The 20,136-nt window shown below is 44.0% G+C and overlaps 2 protein-coding genes and 1 long non-coding RNA gene across 3 annotated transcripts in view; 1 reads left to right on the forward strand and 2 right to left on the reverse strand.

The window, feature by feature from the left end:
* The window catches only part of POLR2B (RNA polymerase II subunit B), an 18,880-nt gene extending 5,771 nt beyond the window's left edge, over positions 1 to 13,109 (forward strand). The window contains exons 6-25 of the mRNA XM_008641310.2: positions 417 to 575; positions 1,589 to 1,753; positions 2,259 to 2,455; positions 3,193 to 3,312; positions 3,680 to 3,866; positions 4,928 to 5,071; positions 5,319 to 5,458; positions 5,586 to 5,697; positions 6,177 to 6,331; positions 6,574 to 6,772; positions 6,890 to 7,058; positions 7,526 to 7,622; positions 8,582 to 8,676; positions 8,954 to 9,204; positions 9,291 to 9,380; positions 9,649 to 9,756; positions 10,238 to 10,351; positions 10,427 to 10,587; positions 11,772 to 11,967; positions 12,863 to 13,109. Coding sequence (XP_008639532.1) covers positions 417 to 575; positions 1,589 to 1,753; positions 2,259 to 2,455; positions 3,193 to 3,312; positions 3,680 to 3,866; positions 4,928 to 5,071; positions 5,319 to 5,458; positions 5,586 to 5,697; positions 6,177 to 6,331; positions 6,574 to 6,772; positions 6,890 to 7,058; positions 7,526 to 7,622; positions 8,582 to 8,676; positions 8,954 to 9,204; positions 9,291 to 9,380; positions 9,649 to 9,756; positions 10,238 to 10,351; positions 10,427 to 10,587; positions 11,772 to 11,967; positions 12,863 to 12,952 — 2,949 coding nt within the window. The 3' untranslated portion in view covers positions 12,953 to 13,109. The remainder of the gene's footprint in view (positions 1 to 416; positions 576 to 1,588; positions 1,754 to 2,258; positions 2,456 to 3,192; positions 3,313 to 3,679; positions 3,867 to 4,927; positions 5,072 to 5,318; positions 5,459 to 5,585; positions 5,698 to 6,176; positions 6,332 to 6,573; positions 6,773 to 6,889; positions 7,059 to 7,525; positions 7,623 to 8,581; positions 8,677 to 8,953; positions 9,205 to 9,290; positions 9,381 to 9,648; positions 9,757 to 10,237; positions 10,352 to 10,426; positions 10,588 to 11,771; positions 11,968 to 12,862) is intronic.
* On the reverse strand, positions 625 to 1,592 carry LOC108449101. Its single transcript, XR_001865207.1, has 2 exons — positions 1,106 to 1,592; positions 625 to 683 (listed from the first exon to the last, which is right to left on the reverse strand). It is a non-coding gene; the product is annotated as an uncharacterized LOC108449101 (long non-coding RNA).
* Positions 11,285 to 20,136, reverse strand: part of IGFBP7 (insulin like growth factor binding protein 7) — a 16,895-nt gene continuing 8,043 nt past the window's right edge. Inside the window, exons 2-5 of the mRNA XM_008641309.2 lie at positions 16,693 to 16,802; positions 15,312 to 15,428; positions 14,832 to 14,958; positions 11,285 to 13,294 (exon numbers count right to left, since the gene is read on the reverse strand). Coding sequence (XP_008639531.1) covers positions 13,275 to 13,294; positions 14,832 to 14,958; positions 15,312 to 15,398 — 234 coding nt within the window. The 5' untranslated portion in view covers positions 15,399 to 15,428; positions 16,693 to 16,802 and the 3' untranslated portion in view covers positions 11,285 to 13,274. The remainder of the gene's footprint in view (positions 13,295 to 14,831; positions 14,959 to 15,311; positions 15,429 to 16,692; positions 16,803 to 20,136) is intronic.

The raw sequence follows: 20,136 nt of genomic DNA on the forward strand, positions 1-20,136 counted from the left end.
CGTGCCCCAGCCTGCCCCAAGCAGGCCCTGGCCGGGCCCGCTGGCCCCCACACGGGGCCTGCAGCCACCTGTGCCAGCGCCGGAAACGAGAGAGAGAGCTCTGCCTCGGAGTTTCCTATTCTTAAGTGTGGATCACAGAGGCGGTCACAACTTTAAGTGGCTGAGAGAATTGTCCATATTCAAACCGGCCAGCTGATAGGTTCTATCAGTTCCCAGAGGAAACTGTAAGCACCCCTTAGCAAGGACATCCCTTCCGGGACTATGCTTGCTAACCTATGACAGTTTGTCAAGTTGCCTTCATGCTGTACAGTGCTCCAAAAGTTAAGGCACCTGAAGGAGTAGTGGAATCACCGTGAGTGTTGGTTTCAGCATGCTGTTTTGTCAGTTATTTACTGGTGCTCTTGCTTCCAACACAGGTTCTGATTGCTCAGGAGAAGATGGCTACAAACACAGTGTATGTGTTTGCAAAGAAAGATTCAAAATATGCCTACACAGGAGAGTGTAGATCATGTCTGGAAAATTCCTCTCGACCAACAAGTACTATATGGGTCAGCATGCTGGCCAGAGGTGGACAGGTATGCCTTGGCAGTAATAACCCCAGAGTTTGTTTTAGGAGTTTTGTTACTGTGCTGTCTCTTCATGTCATTGGGTTTTGTGATATTGAGAAGAAATTTCTTCTGATGCTAAATTGTAAAGAAGATAAAAGTAAATGAAAATTTGTTTGTCAAACGTTATGCCTGTCTCTATGATAAATAATTTCAGGATTGAAATGAAGGCTCAATTTGTGGCAGATTTTAGGGTGAGGCTAAAAATAATTTTAAAATTACTGTACACGAGCTTTAAAAAATTCAAACAAGCTGTATCCTGTTTTTTCACAAAGGACAAATAGAGGAGCAGGGACCCTCTCTTTGCTGATGGCCAAGCTAGTGTCGACATGTGTTTTGCAGACCACATATTAATTCATATATAACATCTAATTGTGCCATCTGTGAGGGGAAATAAGTGCTACTTGTAACTTCTAAAGCAAAAGGTGTCAGTACTCATTTAGTATTGCACTGATGTTTTGAAAAGAGCAACTTAAATAGAAGCTTTACAGTATTCTCACCCCTGATGTCTGGGGCACTCTTGAGTTCTCTGCATCCCACAGTGTTTCCTTCTGGAGAAGGGCAGCAGCTACTTGAATAATCAGTTGCACAGTGGGTTAGAAAAGCTGAGTTTAAGCCTAACAGAAAGAACACTGAAGCTGGATAGGATTGCTCTTGGCACAAAGGGAGAGAAGTGATGCATATGGGTGAACGAGTAGTATTTGCATTCCTTTATATCAGCAAAAACTTAGAAGTATTTGCAGATTTCTAAAGCTCAAAATGCTTTTAAAATAAAAAGTCATTGCTGGAGGAAGGTTTCAGAGTAGCTCCTTAGCTGGCCTGCTGAGAAGTCATGTTTTTCTGTGGTGCTTGAATAAATACGCTTCTGTTGTATCATCCAAATCCAGAGAGAGACCTTTAAGGAAAGGCAGGATGATTTTAGAGACTTCTGTTGAAAGGCAGGATGATTTAAGCCTAACCTGTGCTTCCCCCCATCTCTTCAGGGTGCAAAGAAGAGTGCCATTGGTCAGCGCATTGTAGCAACTCTGCCGTATATCAAACAAGAGGTGCCCATCATCATTGTCTTCCGTGCACTCGGCTTTGTGTCCGATAGGGACATTCTGGAGCACATCATATATGATTTTGAAGACCCAGAAATGATGGAAATGGTAATACATGTTCAATTATTTCCTGTCTTCATGTTTGGTGGTGTGTAGGTGCAGCTAGTCATCAGTTGAAGTGTTGTTCATTTTCCAGTTGTAATTTATTTATTATTGTTGTGGATTCTGTATTAGAAATGTCAAAAGTTCTCTACCTGAACCTATTCTAATAAGTACATTAAGTGAACAGAGTTCAGTGGAAATTTCTAAGAGTTAATATGTATTTGGGGAGGTAGGGTCTTCTCTTGCTGTTGTTGACTTTAACTGTAAACTCTTGATTATATCTGAAACGGCATCAGGGTTAGAATGTACTTGAATGAGAACTTTTTTCTGAAGTTTGAACTATTCTTTGTGTTCTTCCTGCATGCTTCATTACTGTTTTCTGGTGCCAGAAAAGAGCTGGATCAGTAATTAGCAGATCCTGAAAGGAACCATCAGCAAACTACTGTGTAGTTTCATTCAGCCCCAACAGGCACTGGTTGCTACAGGATTTTGCTACATTTTTGTGCCTTAGGTCAAACCTTCTCTGGATGAAGCATTTGTCATTCAGGAGCAAAATGTTGCCCTAAACTTCATTGGCTCAAGAGGTGCCAAGCCAGGTGTCACCAAAGAAAAGAGAATCAAGTACGCCAAAGAAGTCTTGCAGAAAGAAATGCTCCCACACGTTGGAGTCAGTGACTTCTGTGAAACCAAAAAGGCCTATTTTCTAGGGTATGTCAGACCTCTCTCTCACAGCTGCAAATGGACCCTAAATACATATTTTACTCACATATATGTCTATTATTGGAAGAGCACACTGAATGGAAGTTTGTTTTAACCTCAGTCTCCTGGATACTCAGTGATAAACCTTGGGGCACTGGTATATTTTTGAGGGTGAGAAAATACAAATTTTGATAAAATACTGAAAAAAAAAAAAAAGCAAACAAAATGAGCCCCCAACACTTTTTGGTTCTTAAGTTAGATGTGATGATAGTGCTAAATGACTTGATATCCAGTTGCATGGACAACATCTAGAAATTGATAACTAAGATGTAGATAACTCTGATAAGCTGATTGTAATGTAAACCACTCGTTAAAACTAGTAGCACATTGTCTTGATCACTGCTTATTGGTATGCAGATGATGAACTGTAGCATCAGGAGACTTGTGATTTTTATAGCAGATTGCATGTGCCTAAACAGAACCTATATTACAGTACAGGACAGTATATTTAAGGCATGACTATCACGATGTAAATATTTTCTTCTCTCTGTCCTTAGCCTGAACTTTCAGTGGGTCATCTACCTCTAAGGATAGACTGAAGAGATTTCTTTTAGGACAGTGATATCCTAAAGATCTAGAATGGACAGCCTGTAGGAAAGAGTTCACTGATTTATTTGTGGAAACATGTAATCTTTGCTGTGAATGTCTGCTGTCAGTTTAAAACATAAACTATCTTCTTTGCTTAGGTATATGGTTCATAGATTGTTGCTGGCAGCACTGGGAAGAAGAGAGCTGGATGACAGAGATCATTATGGCAACAAGAGACTGGATCTTGCTGGGCCACTCTTGGCTTTCCTGTTCAGAGGGTAACTATAACATACACATTTTCTTTGGACATAATTAAGGGTAGAGGCATTGCCAACTCTGTGCTTCCAAATCAGACTAATTCTGTTGTGTCAGAGAGCCAGTCTTGGGCAACAGAGCCTCTATCTGGTTGTGACTTCTTCATGGAGTGTTTAAGTCTCCTCTAACAGTAGGTGGCTACCGTTGACTTGCTTTGAAGCATATTTTGTGCATGTTTACAAACATGCACAAAATTTGCTTTATTCCCCTCTGGCCCCCCCCCCCCCCCCCCCGCCCCCCCCCCAGCGTGACATTTCTTCCAAATAGTCCCAAGTAGGCTGAATTTCACAGCACTGTTTAATCATATTTTTCGGTGTCTTTCTTCTACAGAATGTTCAAGAATTTGCTGAAGGAAGTGAGAATATATGCACAGAAGTTCATTGACAGAGGGAAAGATTTTAACTTGGAGTTGGCAATTAAAACAAGAATTATTTCAGACGGTTTGAAATACTCATTGGCAACTGGAAACTGGGGTGACCAGAAGAAAGCTCATCAGGCCAGAGCAGGAGTATCTCAGGTACAATAAGGACTTTGTCAGGTTTACAGTTTTTATGGTAAAACTGTCATGGAAGAGTTTAACATTGCTTAGCAGCCATGCACGTTGTATGTTAAATAGAAATATTCTTTTAAGGAGACTTCCTTAGGTGACAGATGAAGATCCAAATAGTTGGGTCAGGTGTGTAGTTTAGGGGTTTTTTTGTCATGGTTTGTTTGTTTCAGCTATTGCATTCACTGCTTAACAGTTGGTGTAACTCTTGTAAGGATTTTTTTGTTAGATCTTAGACTTCTGTGTAAATTTGTAGTCCCAGGGAATCTTTCAGGAGGATGGATTTCTTTCCTTTAGTTACTTCCAATGCTTCACAGGCCATTAAAAAAACTTGAGTGACACCTTGTAATACAAAAGTTATGTACTCCACGTCAAATGATGAGGAGCACTGACTTCATTAGCCCAGTGCAGTGTTTAGTTAAGCCTCTCTTTCCCATAAGGATGAAAACAGGAAAAAGTTTTCAGTTTTTAAATGCCAACACAGTTTGTTGCTGTTTGCTTTTTAAATAACCTCACATTTCAGGCTGTTAAGGTAGATTTTCTTAGATTTTAGAGAAGCTTTGAGAAGAGTGAAAAGAATGTGAATGCTGATTTGCTCCTAATAACTAAGTGGTCCTAGTTTTCCAAAGTTGGAAAAGAAGACTGTCATTGTACTGGCAAACCCTCCCGGGGGGACAGTGCAGCTTAGAAAATATCACTTGTTCAGTTCATTTGATCAGAGTAAGCTACACAACAAAAACCAGACCTCTGCTTGGATAGAAGTGTGTTCATCATGCTGAGCCTTGCTGTGGCATAAGCATGCTCTGGAAACTTCTGCCATTATAACACTAGTTAGGAGCTTGAGTTTCCAGGGGTAGTGTAAGATTAGTGGAGGTGAGCTGAAAAGTGTAGCTAACAAATATCAGAGCTATTTTAGTTCTTTGTAAGCACATAATTTCTAGAGGGCATTGATCCTTTGTGCTGTGTGTCGTGATGCCTGTCAGCAATGCACTTACGAAGCCTTGACTGACTGAACCCCTTCCTGCGTGCAGGTGTTGAACCGCCTGACTTTTGCATCCACACTTTCCCACCTGAGACGCCTGAATTCTCCGATTGGGAGAGATGGAAAACTGGCCAAGCCCCGGCAGCTGCACAACACCCTGTGGGGAATGGTTTGCCCTGCTGAGACCCCTGAGGTAATGAAGGCAGGATTTGTGTACTAACTGCCTTTCCCTCATGGTCATTTTGTAGCCATGGCACTTGGGATGATCCCTTGCACTTCTTTTAGTAATGCTGACACAAATATTTAGCTTTATAGCTAGCTCGGTGGTTAAAAGCATGTTTCTGTGTCCAGTTCCTTGAGGAGTTAAGTTTAAATTGTTGGATCTTCTTGGGGGAACCTCTTGATTTGAAAATGCAGGTTAACTTTGGGTTTCTAACTAGGGTCATGCAGTCGGACTTGTGAAGAACTTAGCCTTGATGGCTTACATTTCTGTGGGGTCTCAGCCATCCCCGATTCTGGAATTCTTGGAGGAGTGGAGTATGGAAAACCTAGAAGAAATCTCTCCAGCAGCAATAGCTGAGTATGTGCAAATGAAACTTTTTTAACAGACTTAAGCTTTTTATCCTGCACAATACTTCAAGGGTTTGGGATTCTTCAGTGGGGTGGGATTTTTTTAATTATTATTTGTTTGTGTTTCCCATTTCTAGTGCTACCAAGATCTTTGTTAATGGCTGCTGGGTAGGAATACACAAAGATCCAGAGCAGCTCATGAATACCCTAAGGAAGCTTCGTCGTCAGATGGACATCATTGTGTCAGAGGTATAAATTTTACATCTAGAGTTTGGGTGTCCTTTCAGACAAGAGAGGATAATGCCTTTATACTACTTTGCATGCTCCAAGTGGCATTATTTGCAAATCTCTTTCTGAATATATTTCACATTGGGTTTGTTTAGCGTTTTGTTAGGGAGGCTTTTGTACTTGGTGCATGTGATTTAGTATTATTATTATTATTATTATTATTATATGCTTGGTGTTGTGTATGGTTTGTTGTTTGGTTGTGGGGTTGGTTTTTTTAGGGGAGGTTGTTTGTTTTTCAAGAGGACCCAGTTGAAAGACAAAACAGTTATAAATAATCTTCTGAAACACTTCTTTTTGTAGGAGTGTTACTGTTTGTTCTGTGTTTCTGATAGTGTATAGAAAATCTTTGCTTTAGAGAATTTAGTTATCCTGTTTTGTGTTCTGTGGTTCTGATTCCAAGCTGAGACTTTGTAGTCACGGGATGCTGCTCTCTTGCCCAGGTCTCGATGATTAGAGATATTCGTGAGCGAGAAATCCGCATCTACACCGATGCAGGCAGAATTTGTCGGCCCCTTTTAATTGTGGAGAAACAGAAGTTGCTGCTGAAGAAAAGGCACATTGACCAGCTGAAGGAACGAGAGTATAACAACTACAGGTGAGTTATGTTCTTGAAATTCAACTGAAGGTAGCATTTTCCATCTCGGAAGCTGCATGTTCCCTCAGGTTGGAGAGAGGAATGTTTAAAGCTTTGTGCAGCACAAAGATGCTTTCTCTGCCTGGTAGTTTAATCAATTTTTTTAATCACACTGAGGCAGTGGTAGTAATAATAACCCAGGGAAGTCCTTGTTCTTGTCACTGCTGAAGAGACCCATTTTAATTGAGTTACTGGTTGTTCAGTTGGCAGGATCTTGTGGCCAGTGGTGTAGTAGAGTACATTGACACCCTGGAAGAAGAGACTGTGATGCTGGCAATGACTCCAGATGACTTGCAAGAGAAAGGTGTGGCGTATTGTTCAACATACACACACTGTGAGATTCACCCATCCATGATCCTGGGAGTGTGTGCATCTATTATCCCTTTCCCTGATCACAACCAGGTCAGTGCACTTCTGCTGACATCCTGCTTTTCAAGCTGACAGAACACACCCCGGTGTGTGTCTGTGTGCGTCAAGAGTTTTATGTACGTAATTATTGGTCTTCCTTTGTCTGTCTAGTCTCCCAGGAACACGTACCAGTCTGCTATGGGTAAACAGGCTATGGGAGTCTACATTACCAACTTCCATGTCCGTATGGACACGCTGGCACATGTGTTGTATTATCCCCAGAAGCCCCTGGTAACAACACGCTCCATGGAGTACTTGAGGTTCAGAGAGTTACCAGCAGGTGTGTGGTCAGTTCATGGTCATTGAACAAAAATACCACTGTTTTGTTTAAAACACCTCACAAATGGTGTGTGTAGAGTACCTGAACATTTAGCAAACGTATGCAATTTAAGAAATAAGTAGAGGCTAAGTGTTAGCTTGTAGCTGGACGCCTCGACTGCAAAAAATATGTTGGTAGTGTTTCAGCTGGAACTACTTTACCCATAAAGTCTGCTAAAATCTAACTGAAAAAATGCATTTTCTGTATTGGTGTTTGATAGGTTTTTCACAAGGGGTCACTCTTGAGTCTCTTTTCTAACAAGAGCTGCATTTGCTGATACTACATGTTTTTGTGTGTGGGATGTAGAGATTTTATCTGAGAAAGGGTAGAACAGCTTCACTGTAGAGAGTACAGCCTACTTTGAGTTTAAATAGTGTCTGTCTGGGCATGTGTGCATTCTTCCAAAATATTTTCCCTGCATATTGTAGGTATCAACTCGATCGTAGCCATTGCATCATACACAGGCTATAACCAAGAAGACTCTGTCATCATGAACCGTTCTGCTGTTGACAGAGGCTTTTTCAGGTAAGATCTGAATCTTTCCAACTTGAGAAGCTTTTATTTTTTTTTTAAGGGAGTTTGAGGGAGCAGCACAATGAAAACAGTGAATGTGTATCTTAGCAAAACACAGGAATGGTTCATCCGTTGTGTAACCTGACTGTTCACTTTGCCTTCCCAACTCTTCCATTTTGGTCTTTACTCTGTTTTGGGTCTTTTGTATCACAGTTTAATGGAGAAATATTTGGGCTCTTCCCTGGTGTATTTTCATATAACTCTCGCCAGTTACATGAACAATGTTGCAGCGTTTTAACATAGTCTTGTCTTTATTAGTGAGACAGTTGCTACCAGTAGGGATTGGAATGCCCTCTCCTTAGAAGGAACTGCTGTTGGCACAGCTGGTGGTTGATGGGACTTTGTGCATTATAGTATCTGAAAGCACTTTCATGTGCTGGCAACTGAGGCAGCAAACAAAAACCCTTAAAGCCCCAGAAAGACCCTTATATGAATTGAAAGTTCTTCACTGCAGCTCAGTTGTTCTGTGTGTGGCACTGCAAGGTAGCAGTAGAAGCCTAAAAAAGTTTGCAAAGTGGCAGGTATAAGGAGGAAAGTAACACAGGAATGATATGCTGAAGATGTGAATAGTCATTAGGAATAATAACTACTTCTGAGATGTCAAGCAGATCCAAAAGTCTTTACAGTGCATCAAAAATTAGGATGTTATCTTAGGTACTTTGGCAATACCTGCAAAGTGACCATAATGCCATCTGAAACGTTTTGGTTTGGTGGGGTGTTTTATTGGTTTTTTCCCCTCCTCAGTGAAGGTCAGATTAACAGGAAATCAGAGGAAAGGTTGTGTGGCATATGGTCATTATTTGGATTTGGTTGTCATTAGTAACAGTAGCCATAATATCCGAAAATGAGATATACAGATGAGGGAAAATGATGCCAGTTTCACTGGAGAAGACTCTGTAACTTTGTTTCAGATCTGTGTTCTATCGCTCATACAAAGAGCAGGAGTCTAAGAAAGGGTATGACCAAGAGGAAGTTTTTGAAAAGCCCACACGTGAAACTTGCCAAGGTAAGACAAAGGAACGTACGAAGACTGAGTTTTTAAATTAAGATTTTTGTGGGCAAGGTAGTTAATGTTGAACTAATTCAGTCTTCATTTTGGGACATACTAATACAGACATTTCTGTATTTCATAGCAATTAATATATCAGTTGAGATATTTCCATTAGCTATTTCAGCAGTTGTCTGAAGTTGCAAGCAGACTTGTTGAATTACTGCAGCACATCAGAGTCAGTATGTTGAAAAATTTGGGAGTCTACTTTCATTTTTCCTTTTTTCCCCCCAAGGTATGAGACACGCAATCTATGACAAACTTGATGATGATGGTTTGATAGCCCCTGGGGTCCGTGTGTCTGGGGATGATGTCATCATTGGCAAAACAGTCACACTGCCAGAAAATGAAGACGAGCTGGAAAGCACGAACAGACGCTTCACCAAGAGAGACTGCAGCACCTTCCTGCGGACCAGCGAGACTGGGATTGTAGATCAGGTCATGGTAACCCTGAACCAGGAAGGGTACAAGTTCTGCAAGATTAGGGTGAGCACTGACATTCATGCTGTCTGCTTTAATCATCTTTGGTCTGTGTTTAAGTTATCAGTTGAGTGCTTTCCTTTGGCTTACAGGTACGTTCTGTAAGAATTCCGCAAATTGGAGATAAATTCGCTAGCAGACATGGTCAGAAAGGAACCTGTGGTATCCAGTACAGGCAAGAGGTAGCCATTTATTTTTTTTCTTCTGGAGATTTTACCTGTGATGATCTTAGAATTGGAACTGTCTTAAGTGAATTGTCTTTGGAATTTCTACTCCTGTGCAATATGTTGACATAAGTGTAGATAAAATATTTTTTGAAGAGGACACAGCTGCTTCTTACATACTTAAATGCCTTTGAAATGCTTTAAAAGATGTAATTTGGATCCAGGCACCCACTTTTCCTAAACATGATGTTCTGGGAAGAAATGACTGTGTGTTTCCCTGCTCTAGGATATGCCCTTCACATGTGAAGGCATCACACCTGATATCATTATCAACCCCCATGCCATCCCTTCCCGTATGACCATTGGTCACTTGATTGAGTGTCTTCAGGGCAAGGTAAGAACAGTCTTTTATACTGCATGTCTGAGCAATATGAATTTAAATTTGGTGGGGGTTGTTGTTTGCTTTGAGCTTTTTTCTTTTTTTTTTTTTTTTTGTAAAGATGAATACTATCTAGTAGGTATTAATTCACTTAAAAATTATTGTTCTCCAGTTACTTGATAGCAAAAGGAGCTTTCTTAGGGAAGATATACAGTCCTATAAATTTTATCCAGCAGATCAGGCCCTACCTACAGTGTGCTCTCTCATGTGTTGCTTTTGTTCCAGACATTTTCCCCGACCCAGAAAAGGGAGTAGCAAAATTGTTTATTGTATATTTTTAAAAATAAGTGGCAGATAAACAAAGTGAGATAGGGTAGTACCATTGGCATGAAATCTCAAATTCCAGTATTAAGAGTTACAACTGTTTGAAACAGCTAAATATGGTCTACACAGTCCTTCGAAACCTGACAAACTTTTCCAAATCTCTTCTCTGTAGGTGTCTGCGAACAAGGGAGAAATTGGTGATGCTACACCCTTTAATGATGCTGTCAATGTGCAAAAGATTTCTAATCTTTTATCAGATTATGGCTATCATCTAAGAGGAAATGAGGTATAATCAAAACATCAATTTTTTTAATATACATTTGATGGGTGGTAAGGTTTATGACTGCATTGACTTCTTCAGGTCCTCTACAATGGCTTCACTGGTCGAAAAATCACATCCCAGATCTTCATTGGTCCTACCTATTACCAGCGTTTGAAGCACATGGTGGATGACAAAATCCATTCTCGTGCAAGAGGGCCAATCCAGATCCTTAACAGACAGCCCATGGAAGGCAGATCTCGGTAAGGATCCGTGTTAGTTTCTATATGGTGTTTTGTTTTTCTGTTGAGTTTTTAGCCCTGAACAATTAGTGGCTTCAGCTTTGCAGCTAGAACCAAATGGCCACCCGTTTTTTCATGTGTTTGGCTTAAGATTGTGTACTGGGTGCAGGTGCCAAGGTTTTGGTAGCAGGAGCCACTGCTGGGGTGGCCTCTCTGAGAATGGACCAGGGCTTGCCCTGTGCTGGACACAGCCACTTACAGCTGGCCCTGGAAGCCCCTCTGCTGGCCAGAGCTGAGCCCAGCAGTGGTGCTGGTGGCACCTCTGTGGGAATGTATTTAAGAGAGGGTAAAAAGTGCTGCACAGCAGCTGTGAGAGAGGAGTGAGGAAATGCAACAGGATCTGCCCTGCAGCCTGTGGAAAGCCCACGCTGGAGGAGTCTCCTGGCAGGAGGTGTGATCCGTGGGGGACCCCTGCTGCTGCAATCTGTTCCTGAAGGATTGGACCCCATGGGAAGGGCCCACGCTGAAAGAGTTTGTGAAGGACTATCCCATGGGAGGGACCACATGCTGGAGCAGGAACAAACTGAGGAGAAAGGAGCAGCTGAGAAGGAACTGTGGTGCAGTGACTGCAAGCCCCATTCCCCGTGTCATCACAGGGAGAGGAGGAAGGACTTGGGAATGAAGGAGTGAAATAAGCCTGGGAAGAAGGCTGGGGAAGTGAACTTTTTAGTTTTGTCTTTATTTCGCATCATCCTACTCCATTTTTAATGGGTGATACCATTTTCCCCATGTGGAATCTGTTTTGCCTGTGATAGTAATTGATAAGCAATCTCCCTGGTTTTATCTCCACTCGTGAGCTTTCCCGTCTGACTTTCTCCCCATGTCCTGTCGACATGGTGGGGATCAGAGAGCTGCTTGGTGGGCATCTGGCAAGCAGCCAAGATTTAACCCACCACAGATAAGCAGAGGATGACTTAATTGTACATTTCATTTTGCCGTGCAGTTGTGCTGTGGCTGTCAGATACCTGCTGTAGAAATGCTCATCAGCAGTTAGAAATTACTGTTTTCACCGTTTTATTCTGAGGTGTTAGAGGAAAATTAATGCACAGCTTTCCTCCTGCCTTGTAATACAGATACCTGTTCCACCAACAAGAATCGATTATTTTGCCAGTGAACTCAAAAGTTGGTTTTTCTCTTCCTTTTAGTGATGGTGGCCTTCGCTTTGGAGAAATGGAACGAGATTGCCAGATTGCTCATGGAGCAGCCCAGTTCTTGAGAGAAAGGTTGTTTGAAGCTTCAGACCCATACCAAGTCCATGTGTGTAACCTCTGTGGAATCATGGCGATTGCAAACACGAGGACTCACACCTACGAATGCCGCGGATGCCGTAATAAAACTCAGGTACGTGTGGTTTTCATCAGCCATTGTTTCTCCTTGTGGGCAAGAGGAAATGCCACTTGAGTGAAGCAGGAGGATAGGGAAGTAAATATTTAAAGAAGCACCAGAACAATTGCTATTTTAGTTTCATAACTGTTTTAAGTGTTTATAGCGTTGCAGTCAATTTGGATGCTTCGTTATTAATTTTGTAGTGTTGGTTTGTCACTTGGCAGGAAATGCTGTTCAAATATTGTACGGTGCGGAGTTTTCAGAGACTTTAAACGCTCAAGAGCTTATTTTTAGAAGTAAAACTCAGAATCACAGGAATTTAGAGGCATCGCCCTTGTGACTGTCCCATGAAGATATTTATGCTTGCAGAGCTGGGTCCCCACAGGAGGTCTTTTGTGTTGCACTTTGGTGGCTTTTTTTAACTTAATAAAAGCTCTGCAGTCCATGCTTGGTTACAGAAGTATGTCAAGGGAGAGCGGTGGCAGAGATAAGAATAGTTGCCTTGAACAGGCATGGTTTTGTGTGAGGGACTGACTGCTGCAACTCTTAACACAGCACTGGGGTTACAAATTGATGTGTGCTGGAAACCTTACCTGCATTTATGCACCTCAGGCACACTCTGCTATGCACATGTTCTGTGTTAAGTGGCTCTTGTTTAGGATCAGATCCCTTTTAGGCTGCACTTTTACATTAAAAATGTGTTCTGGAGAGCTGCTACGTAGCCCTTACAGGAAATCTCAGCTTCCTTCTTGCTTTAAGTACTGTTTGTGAGCAATTCTTGTTAAATGCTTTCATGCATAACTTCAGATATGCTTTTAAGCCAAAAACTCAACAAGTTATTTGTGTAGAGGGTGGTGGAAGTTGATGCTTTATGAGTGTTTATCACAAGACTTTTATAATCTCTTTCCAGATATCTTTGGTTCGAATGCCCTATGCCTGCAAACTCCTCTTCCAAGAACTGATGTCTATGAGTATTGCACCTCGTATGATGAGTGTTTAGCCTTGAAAAGGGCTTTTTTTTTTTTTAATTACGAGACTGAAGTGCTCAGGTTTTGTTTCATTTTGTGTATGTTCCATTCAAAATACAGTTTTACTCATCTGCCATGTGCTGTTCAAAAGTATGTTTATTTCCTGTAAATAGAATTAAAATTTGTAATCAAACTTGTGATTCTATTTGTGTATCTGTGAAAGAAGTGTGCAAGCAAATTGGGACTCACAGAAAAAGGGAGTTAAGAGGGATTGGTTAGTCAGCTAGAAAAAGCCAGAGCTTGCAGCTTTCCGAAATACTAATTTAAAACTGTGCGTAAGTGAAAGTCCTCACATCACAGCTCTGCACCATCATCTGTGGAAAAACAAAAACATGTTACACTCTGACCTGTTCCAAGGGGGAATATTGCAACTTTGGCAGTAGCTTTGGGATCTCTTGGCTGAGGGCGAGACCTGACCCCTCCTTCCTTCCTGCCTTCTTTCCTTCCCTCCCTGCTGCAGGGGAGTGATAATAGATACATTTTTCTGTGCTGAGATCACCTGGGCATGGCACACAGACTCTCACAGTGTAGCTATGATGTCTGACAGTTTGTTACATTAACCTTATCAATTTCTTTTAAGCTGGTAGTCTGCATTTACTTATCACTTAGCTCCAGCTGCCTTAGAGCTTTCCTACAGCTGAAAAGAACCAGCTGTAACACGTGCTGGGTGTGTGTAAGAAACAAACTGAGGCACTATGCACAGGACTGCAACCTCGCGGTAGTTACTGTGAGAGAGGGAGTGAACGTTTTCTGCTCTGGGGTACAAGTGTGCTGTTCGTGGCACAACTCACTAAAACTCAATTTCATTCACATCCATAAATAAGATGTTTGAAAAGGGATTAGAAACTACCTAAAAACCATTAGCAAAATTCCTGTGAATGATATTTGGATTCATTGTAAGCTCTCATTTCAATGCCAGGTGCTGCTAATGCTCTTCTAAAGGAAGTATTTCAGCTCTTCAAACATAAGGATACAAAAAGTCAAGACTATATCATTTGGATAAAGCCAGCTGGGATTAAAAACTAAGGATTATGTCCAACAGAGGATTTGGGCAGCACAGTATTCTCTAGCTGGATGCTTTGTTCACCATGCCTCTGCCTCTAGCAGGGTTACAGTTACTGTTCTGGCTATCCAGATTTATTCCTAAGCTTATCATGTGGCTGTGGTACATCCTCTGCAGCTGGAATGAGGGTGACTGGTTTGCCACCAGCTTTGCTCACAGCCTAGGAAAGAGGACATGCTGTGGCAAATCTCTGAGGTTTGACATCCCAGCATACAGAGAACATGGCAGGAACTGGAATGTCTGTTGTGCCAATACTTCTCCCAAGAGAGAGGAGCAGGTTTGAAAGCATCCACACAACACTGAAAGGATGATACAAATGTAGGGTTGGAAACCCACTGAAAGTTGCTCTATAAAAAACCCAGAATGTTGTTGTTTTGGTTTTTTGTTTTGGTTTTTTTTTTAACTGAAAGTTGCTCTATAAAAAGCCCAGAAGGTTGTTGTTTTGGTTTTTTGTTTTGTTTTTTTTTTTTTTAATTATTTTTTTATTTTTATATTTTATGTTTTTTATTTTTTAATTTGGTATTTCCAGTACTTTACAGCATGTGGCAGGTTATTTAACAATCCCTTGAGAACTCTAGAAGCTGATTTGCTGGAATGTTTTGTCAAATGCAAAAAACTGCATGTTAAACTGGTATTTCTAATGCAGGGCGGCAGGGGGAGGGTTTGTTGGGTTCTTTTTTTTTTTTTTTTTTTTTTTGAAAGCATTAAACAGAGGTGGCCCTTTTGTATCAAATAACAATAAACTGTTTGGGGAGAGAGCTGCTGAGTGTTCAGCCACACTTACCAACCTTTGGTCAAGGCTATTTCATGCAGAGTTTCCACAACATGGATTTTCGCAGAAGCTGTTGCCTCTCCTTTGGCATTAGATGCATGGCACTCATATTCCCCAGCATCCTCTTTGCTCAGAGGAGATATCTAAGGGAAGAAACACACCCCAGTCCCCCAGTGAGCATCCTGTGCACTGGTAGAGGTGATGCTGTTTTCAGGTATCTTACCTAACTTCTTTGTGCCAAACCCCGTACTCCCCTGTATCCCCCCTCTGCTTTTGCAGGTGGTATGCACACTTCTGCTAGACAGAGGAAGGGTGCATGCCACAGGTAGGACTGGAGGCAGCAGCCACCCTTATCCTTCATTTGTAACTCACTCAGGTTGTTTTCCTCTAAATGCCCTGTCTGTTGCCATGTCTCCTGTCCTGTTCTTTGTTCACGAGCAGCTTGCATGCTGCACTCTGCTGTCTGTGCAGCTCTGTGCATACACAGAGTACTTACCAGCACCCAGCCAGTCACTTCGTGTTTCTCAGGGCCCCCACGGGTCTGGATAGCCAAGTTCTCCCGGTCCCCAGGCAGAAGCTCCATCCTCTGGACACCATACTGTCCTCGAACTATCTAAACAGAAGTGCAGGAATGGGTAAAAACTTTGGGGCTTGCTTACGTTGGAACTGTGTGCTGAACCATACCTGCACACAGATCAACATTAGTTATACATGAATGTGTTTTATGCAGCAGCAGCATTTCCTAGTGTCAGCGTTTCACCTTATAGTGCAGCCCCACTACCCCAGAGTCTCAGACCTGAGGCTGTGTTCCCCTTGCCCCAGCAGCAACACACAGAGTGGCACAGTTTTCTGGCATGGATGGTGCTGGGCAGTGGGATGTGCCAGCATGCCCTGTGCTGATCTGGCCTCGCAGAACTCGTGTGTTCCCAAGGGTGCGCTCAGCCCTGGATGCTTCTGCGGCAGCGAAGCAGGCAGTACCTCCTGGTAGGCACAGTATCCATGGGAAAGCAGCACTGCAGTCACTTCCCAGTGTCTGAGCCCAGAGCACAGCACAGGGTAAGTGGTGCTCAGCCCTTGTTACCACCAGGTCAAGCAGTCTCTCAGCCATGAGGAAGAGGCATGAAAAGCAGAGCAGCACTGACAGTGTAAACTCGGCATCTGCTCATAAACAAGCAGAACACGCTGCCTGAGTCAGCAAGCCCACACTGTATGCTCACCTGACAGTCTGCTCTGGAACCCCTACGAATAAAGCTTACGAATTTGTCTTACAGCAAATTTTGGGCCAATCTAGTTTTTTTCTCCATTGTATCCTTAAGTAGTAATGTTTCAGCTTAATTTTAAGATCCTTCACAAGGATGCATAAACCTGTGGCACTTGAGGAGGCTGCAGGGGTGATGCAGTGGCTCTCAGCCCTATGGCCAGGATCCTCTCCACTCAACATTGGCCCCCGTCCTAAGCCAGATGTTACCAGTGCTGCCAAAATCAACATGCTGCTGGCTACTGGAGCTAAATGACTGCCCCATGTGGTTCCTGTTCCTGACGTGGGCGATGTCTAGCCACCTCAGAGTCAATGCTGCCAGCAGGGTGAAGGTGAAAGCAGGTCAAGCGACATTCCCCACATGCTCCAAACACCAGGTGCTACCAAGAGAAACACGAGTCCTGTCCTGGCTCAGGATCAACAAAAGTTTATTTTCTAAATAATGTCTAAAAACTAAGCAAAACCAGATGTTTGTGGGTAGACAGAACTGCAGAGATGAGAGAACTCATCAAAGAGGTGTGCTTCTACAGAGGGGGATCTGCTGTGGCCTTTGTGCTTACCAGGCAGTTTCAGCTGCCTTGGTTTGCTGTGCTGTAAGAGCTCCTAGCAGGACCCTTACCTTGTTCCAGATGAGGACAGGGGTTGGGATGCCAATGACTTCACAGCTCAGGTAGATTTGTGCTCCTGTCACATTCCAGATGTCCTTAGGAGGAGTCACGATGGAGGGTCCTGCAAAAAGGGAGGAAAGCTTTTCAGTCCCAGGTGACTGACTGCAAGCCTGTCTCCATGCCTTTTAAGTGGGGGCCAGTCATGTCTGATGGTTTCTGAGGGTGAGGTAAAGGTGATCCCTGCTAGGAGCCAAGTTCACTGGACTGATCCCACATCACAGCGCCTCTCTCTCTAAAGTGACACACACATCCAGCCTTAAGCTATCCAGACCAATGGGCACTCACCCCAGATGAAAACTCACGTGTTGAGCTCTTCAGGTGATGAATCCTCCTCCTTGCAAGGTTGTGGTTAGAGGTGTTTGTATTCTGTTATCTCAAGGGTTAAGCAGAACTCTACCAACTGCTGGCTCTGCTTACCATGCAGTCACCAAATCAGCTGGCATGGAGAAAAGGACCCCCAGGAGACAGTGCATCCACTCGCTATCATGCCATGGAGAGCTTGGCCAGCTTGGCAGCATCCTTTCTCCCAGCATGATTTCAATCCCATTGCTGTGGGCTAGCAGAATTCAATGTTATGCTGTACCTGTGTGCAATGCTCAGCCGAAGAAGGCTGGCTGGATGGTGGCAGAGCTCTCCATGGGGGAGATCTGGGAAGGAAGTGAGTGAATGCAGAGCTCCACTTTTCTCTAGAGAGCTCCAATTCCTGGTTAAATAGAGAGTTGCTTCTAAAGCATATCAAAGCAGGGCTGTTTTGCAGATCTGGCTGAAGATGTTTACCCCTCAGGCTGGGAAATGTCGGAGACGTGACCCATATCCCAGGAAGGGAAGAAAGGCCTTTTCTGTTCAATCCCTCTTTAGTGAGGCTGTTTTGCAAAATGCAGCTATTAACTCCCCGCAATACGAAGTGCAGACCAAGGGAGCACAGAGTGTTTATTTCCAGTTATTGATAGCTTTAAGACCACAACAAGCTGCTTTCCCCCTTCTGTTCTGAAGATGCAGGCAGCAACAGGAAACTAAGGCTCTCATTACACTCCATCAGGAGAAGGCGGCATTTCCTATGCAGACAGGTACTCCAGAACCTGGCTGATGGAAGCTCCTGGGTATAGTGACCCACAGACCACAGCTCATTCCCAGCCCCATAAAAAAGGGGCAGATCTGGGTCCTGATGCTCCTTATGGGATCCCAAACCTGCACTGATTTCAGCCCTGCATGTGCACTCCACCCTGCAGCCCTGCTGCAGACAGTGGGCTGCAGGTTTCAAGTCCATCCCACTGCAGCCGCATCTTCCAGCAGAAAGCTGCTGTCTTTTTCCTCCTCAGGATCTGGGGCAGATCCACACTGGTATCACCAGCCAACGGGTATCAGCCATCCTTCTGTTTTAGCCCAAGGGATGCTGAGGTGGTTCCCTGCTCCGGAGCAGCTGGTGCAAACCCAGAGAAGTGTTCGCTCTTCTCTTTTGAGAGACTTCTCTGTCCAGGAATGACTGTACACAGCCTGCTGGTGGGAAGCTGCAAAGAGACATGGGGTAGCTGCACTCAACAGCCTCTGTTACAGAACTATCCCAGTTCTGGTTTTAACAGGAGGCAGCTGTGGAGAAGCAGAAAAGTTTCATGTGTAGCCCTGGGCAATGGTTGAAACCACACCTAATAGTCAGCATGGGCTGGTTTCCTGGCGGACACCACAACCCAGGTGCTCCTCATTTGCACAGAGTTGAGTCTCTCATCTGAGGAAATTATTTAAGCAGTGTTTCAACACCCTGCTAAAGGTTTACCCCCTGAGTACCCCACAGTGGCCAGCTCAGGGTATTGCCATCCCCAGGACGGGGCCACCTCAGGTCATGCACTCTGGTCCCCTTACCCAGTGCAGCATTTCCTGCACAGCCCAGCTGTTCTTTTTCTGGTGTCCCTTAAACAATAGGGATAATAGGGTGCTTGGAAGCTCTGATGGGACACAATGTCCCCAGGCAGCTCGGCTGGACCCATGCTCTGTGAGGGCCTCCAGCTGATACGCACCCAGCAAAGCCTGCTGCTGCTTTCTGCTCCAGCCCCCCACTAGAGCAGAGCTTGGGGCCTGTCCCCAGCTGGCAGGGCTATGTCTGCCCCTGTATGACACCATCCTCTCTGTCACTGGGGTTCTTCTATAAGGCAGGAAAAACACAACTGCCCCCCCAATTACCACCATCTCTCACCACAGAAAAGGAGAGATTCTGACTCTTACATTAAAAGCCAGGTGGACTTTAAGGCACTGTTATGCTCTTCCAGGATCTGGCTCAATTCTCCTCTGGTTGGGAACTGGCAGCATTCAGCACACCACTAAATCCACTGCCTGAGGTGTCTCAGTCTCGGCTGCTGCCAAGTTTCCCCCTGTGCCGAGGGTTCAGACACCCACTTGCCCACAGGTGTTTGTTCACGCTGCCAGGATGAACAAGTCACACCATGATTTTTCAGCAGCAATTGCTGTCAGGGGAAAAGAGACAAGGAACTTCTACCTACCTCCTGGGTGAGGAGAAATTGTTTATCTTCTTGGACAGGGGAATTGCCTGCACAGCTTCACAGCAAAGCCCTGTCTGGCTTGGCACAGCAGTCACAGCACAGTGAGAGCTTGGCTGTTACAAGCTAGTCCTAAGCTCGGGATGTACATCCTGATCCAACCAGGCAGAACATGACGTTCTGCATTTGGCTGCAAAATGAGATAGAAGCATCCACAGGCCTCTGCCTGTATCTGACACAGCTCTGAGGCCAGGAGGGAATACACATCCTGAGAGATGCAACAAGTGTCATGGGAAAAGTCATTGTGCTCTCTCTGGACAACTGACTTAAATCCATACAGCCAAAACTCTAGAGCTGGGCTTCTTCCGCCACTAAAAATAAACTTCTGAGAAAGGCCAAGAAGTCAGCAGATTTAAAGTCATGTCATGACTGGCTACAGCAGTAGCTAAATTCTCACCACAGGGAGCTGACATCCACGTGCATGACAGTCACCCTACTTACTGATTCTGCTGGTCCCCCTCATGCTCCCTCCCACAGTCCCCCAAAGTGGACAGAGATGGACAGATGACACGGCAACCTGACACAACAGGAGAGGCAGGGGATGGCTGAGCACTTCAGAAGATGTGAGGACATTCCCTCCTCCAAGTGTCCCTCTTGCTTCAGGAGTTCTTGTGAAGGGAGCAAAGCCAGGACTGGAAACAAGCTCACCTTGCACAGAGCAGATGTCTTGATTCCTGCCAGCAAGGAGCCTCCCCACAATCATCCTACAGCCTGCACCTCGGAGGCCTTTTTGCTCTCTTGGCAGCACTGCCCACAGAGGGGATGGTTTCTCCCTCAGCTTCCTTCGGGCTGAGGACCTGAGGGTTTCACCTGCTGATAAAAATGGTCACCACCATCGAGGAGGCT

This window comes from Corvus brachyrhynchos, unplaced genomic scaffold, assembly GCF_000691975.1.
Source record: "Corvus brachyrhynchos isolate BGI_N302 unplaced genomic scaffold, ASM69197v1 scaffold229, whole genome shotgun sequence".
Taxonomy (NCBI): domain Eukaryota; kingdom Metazoa; phylum Chordata; class Aves; order Passeriformes; family Corvidae; genus Corvus; species Corvus brachyrhynchos.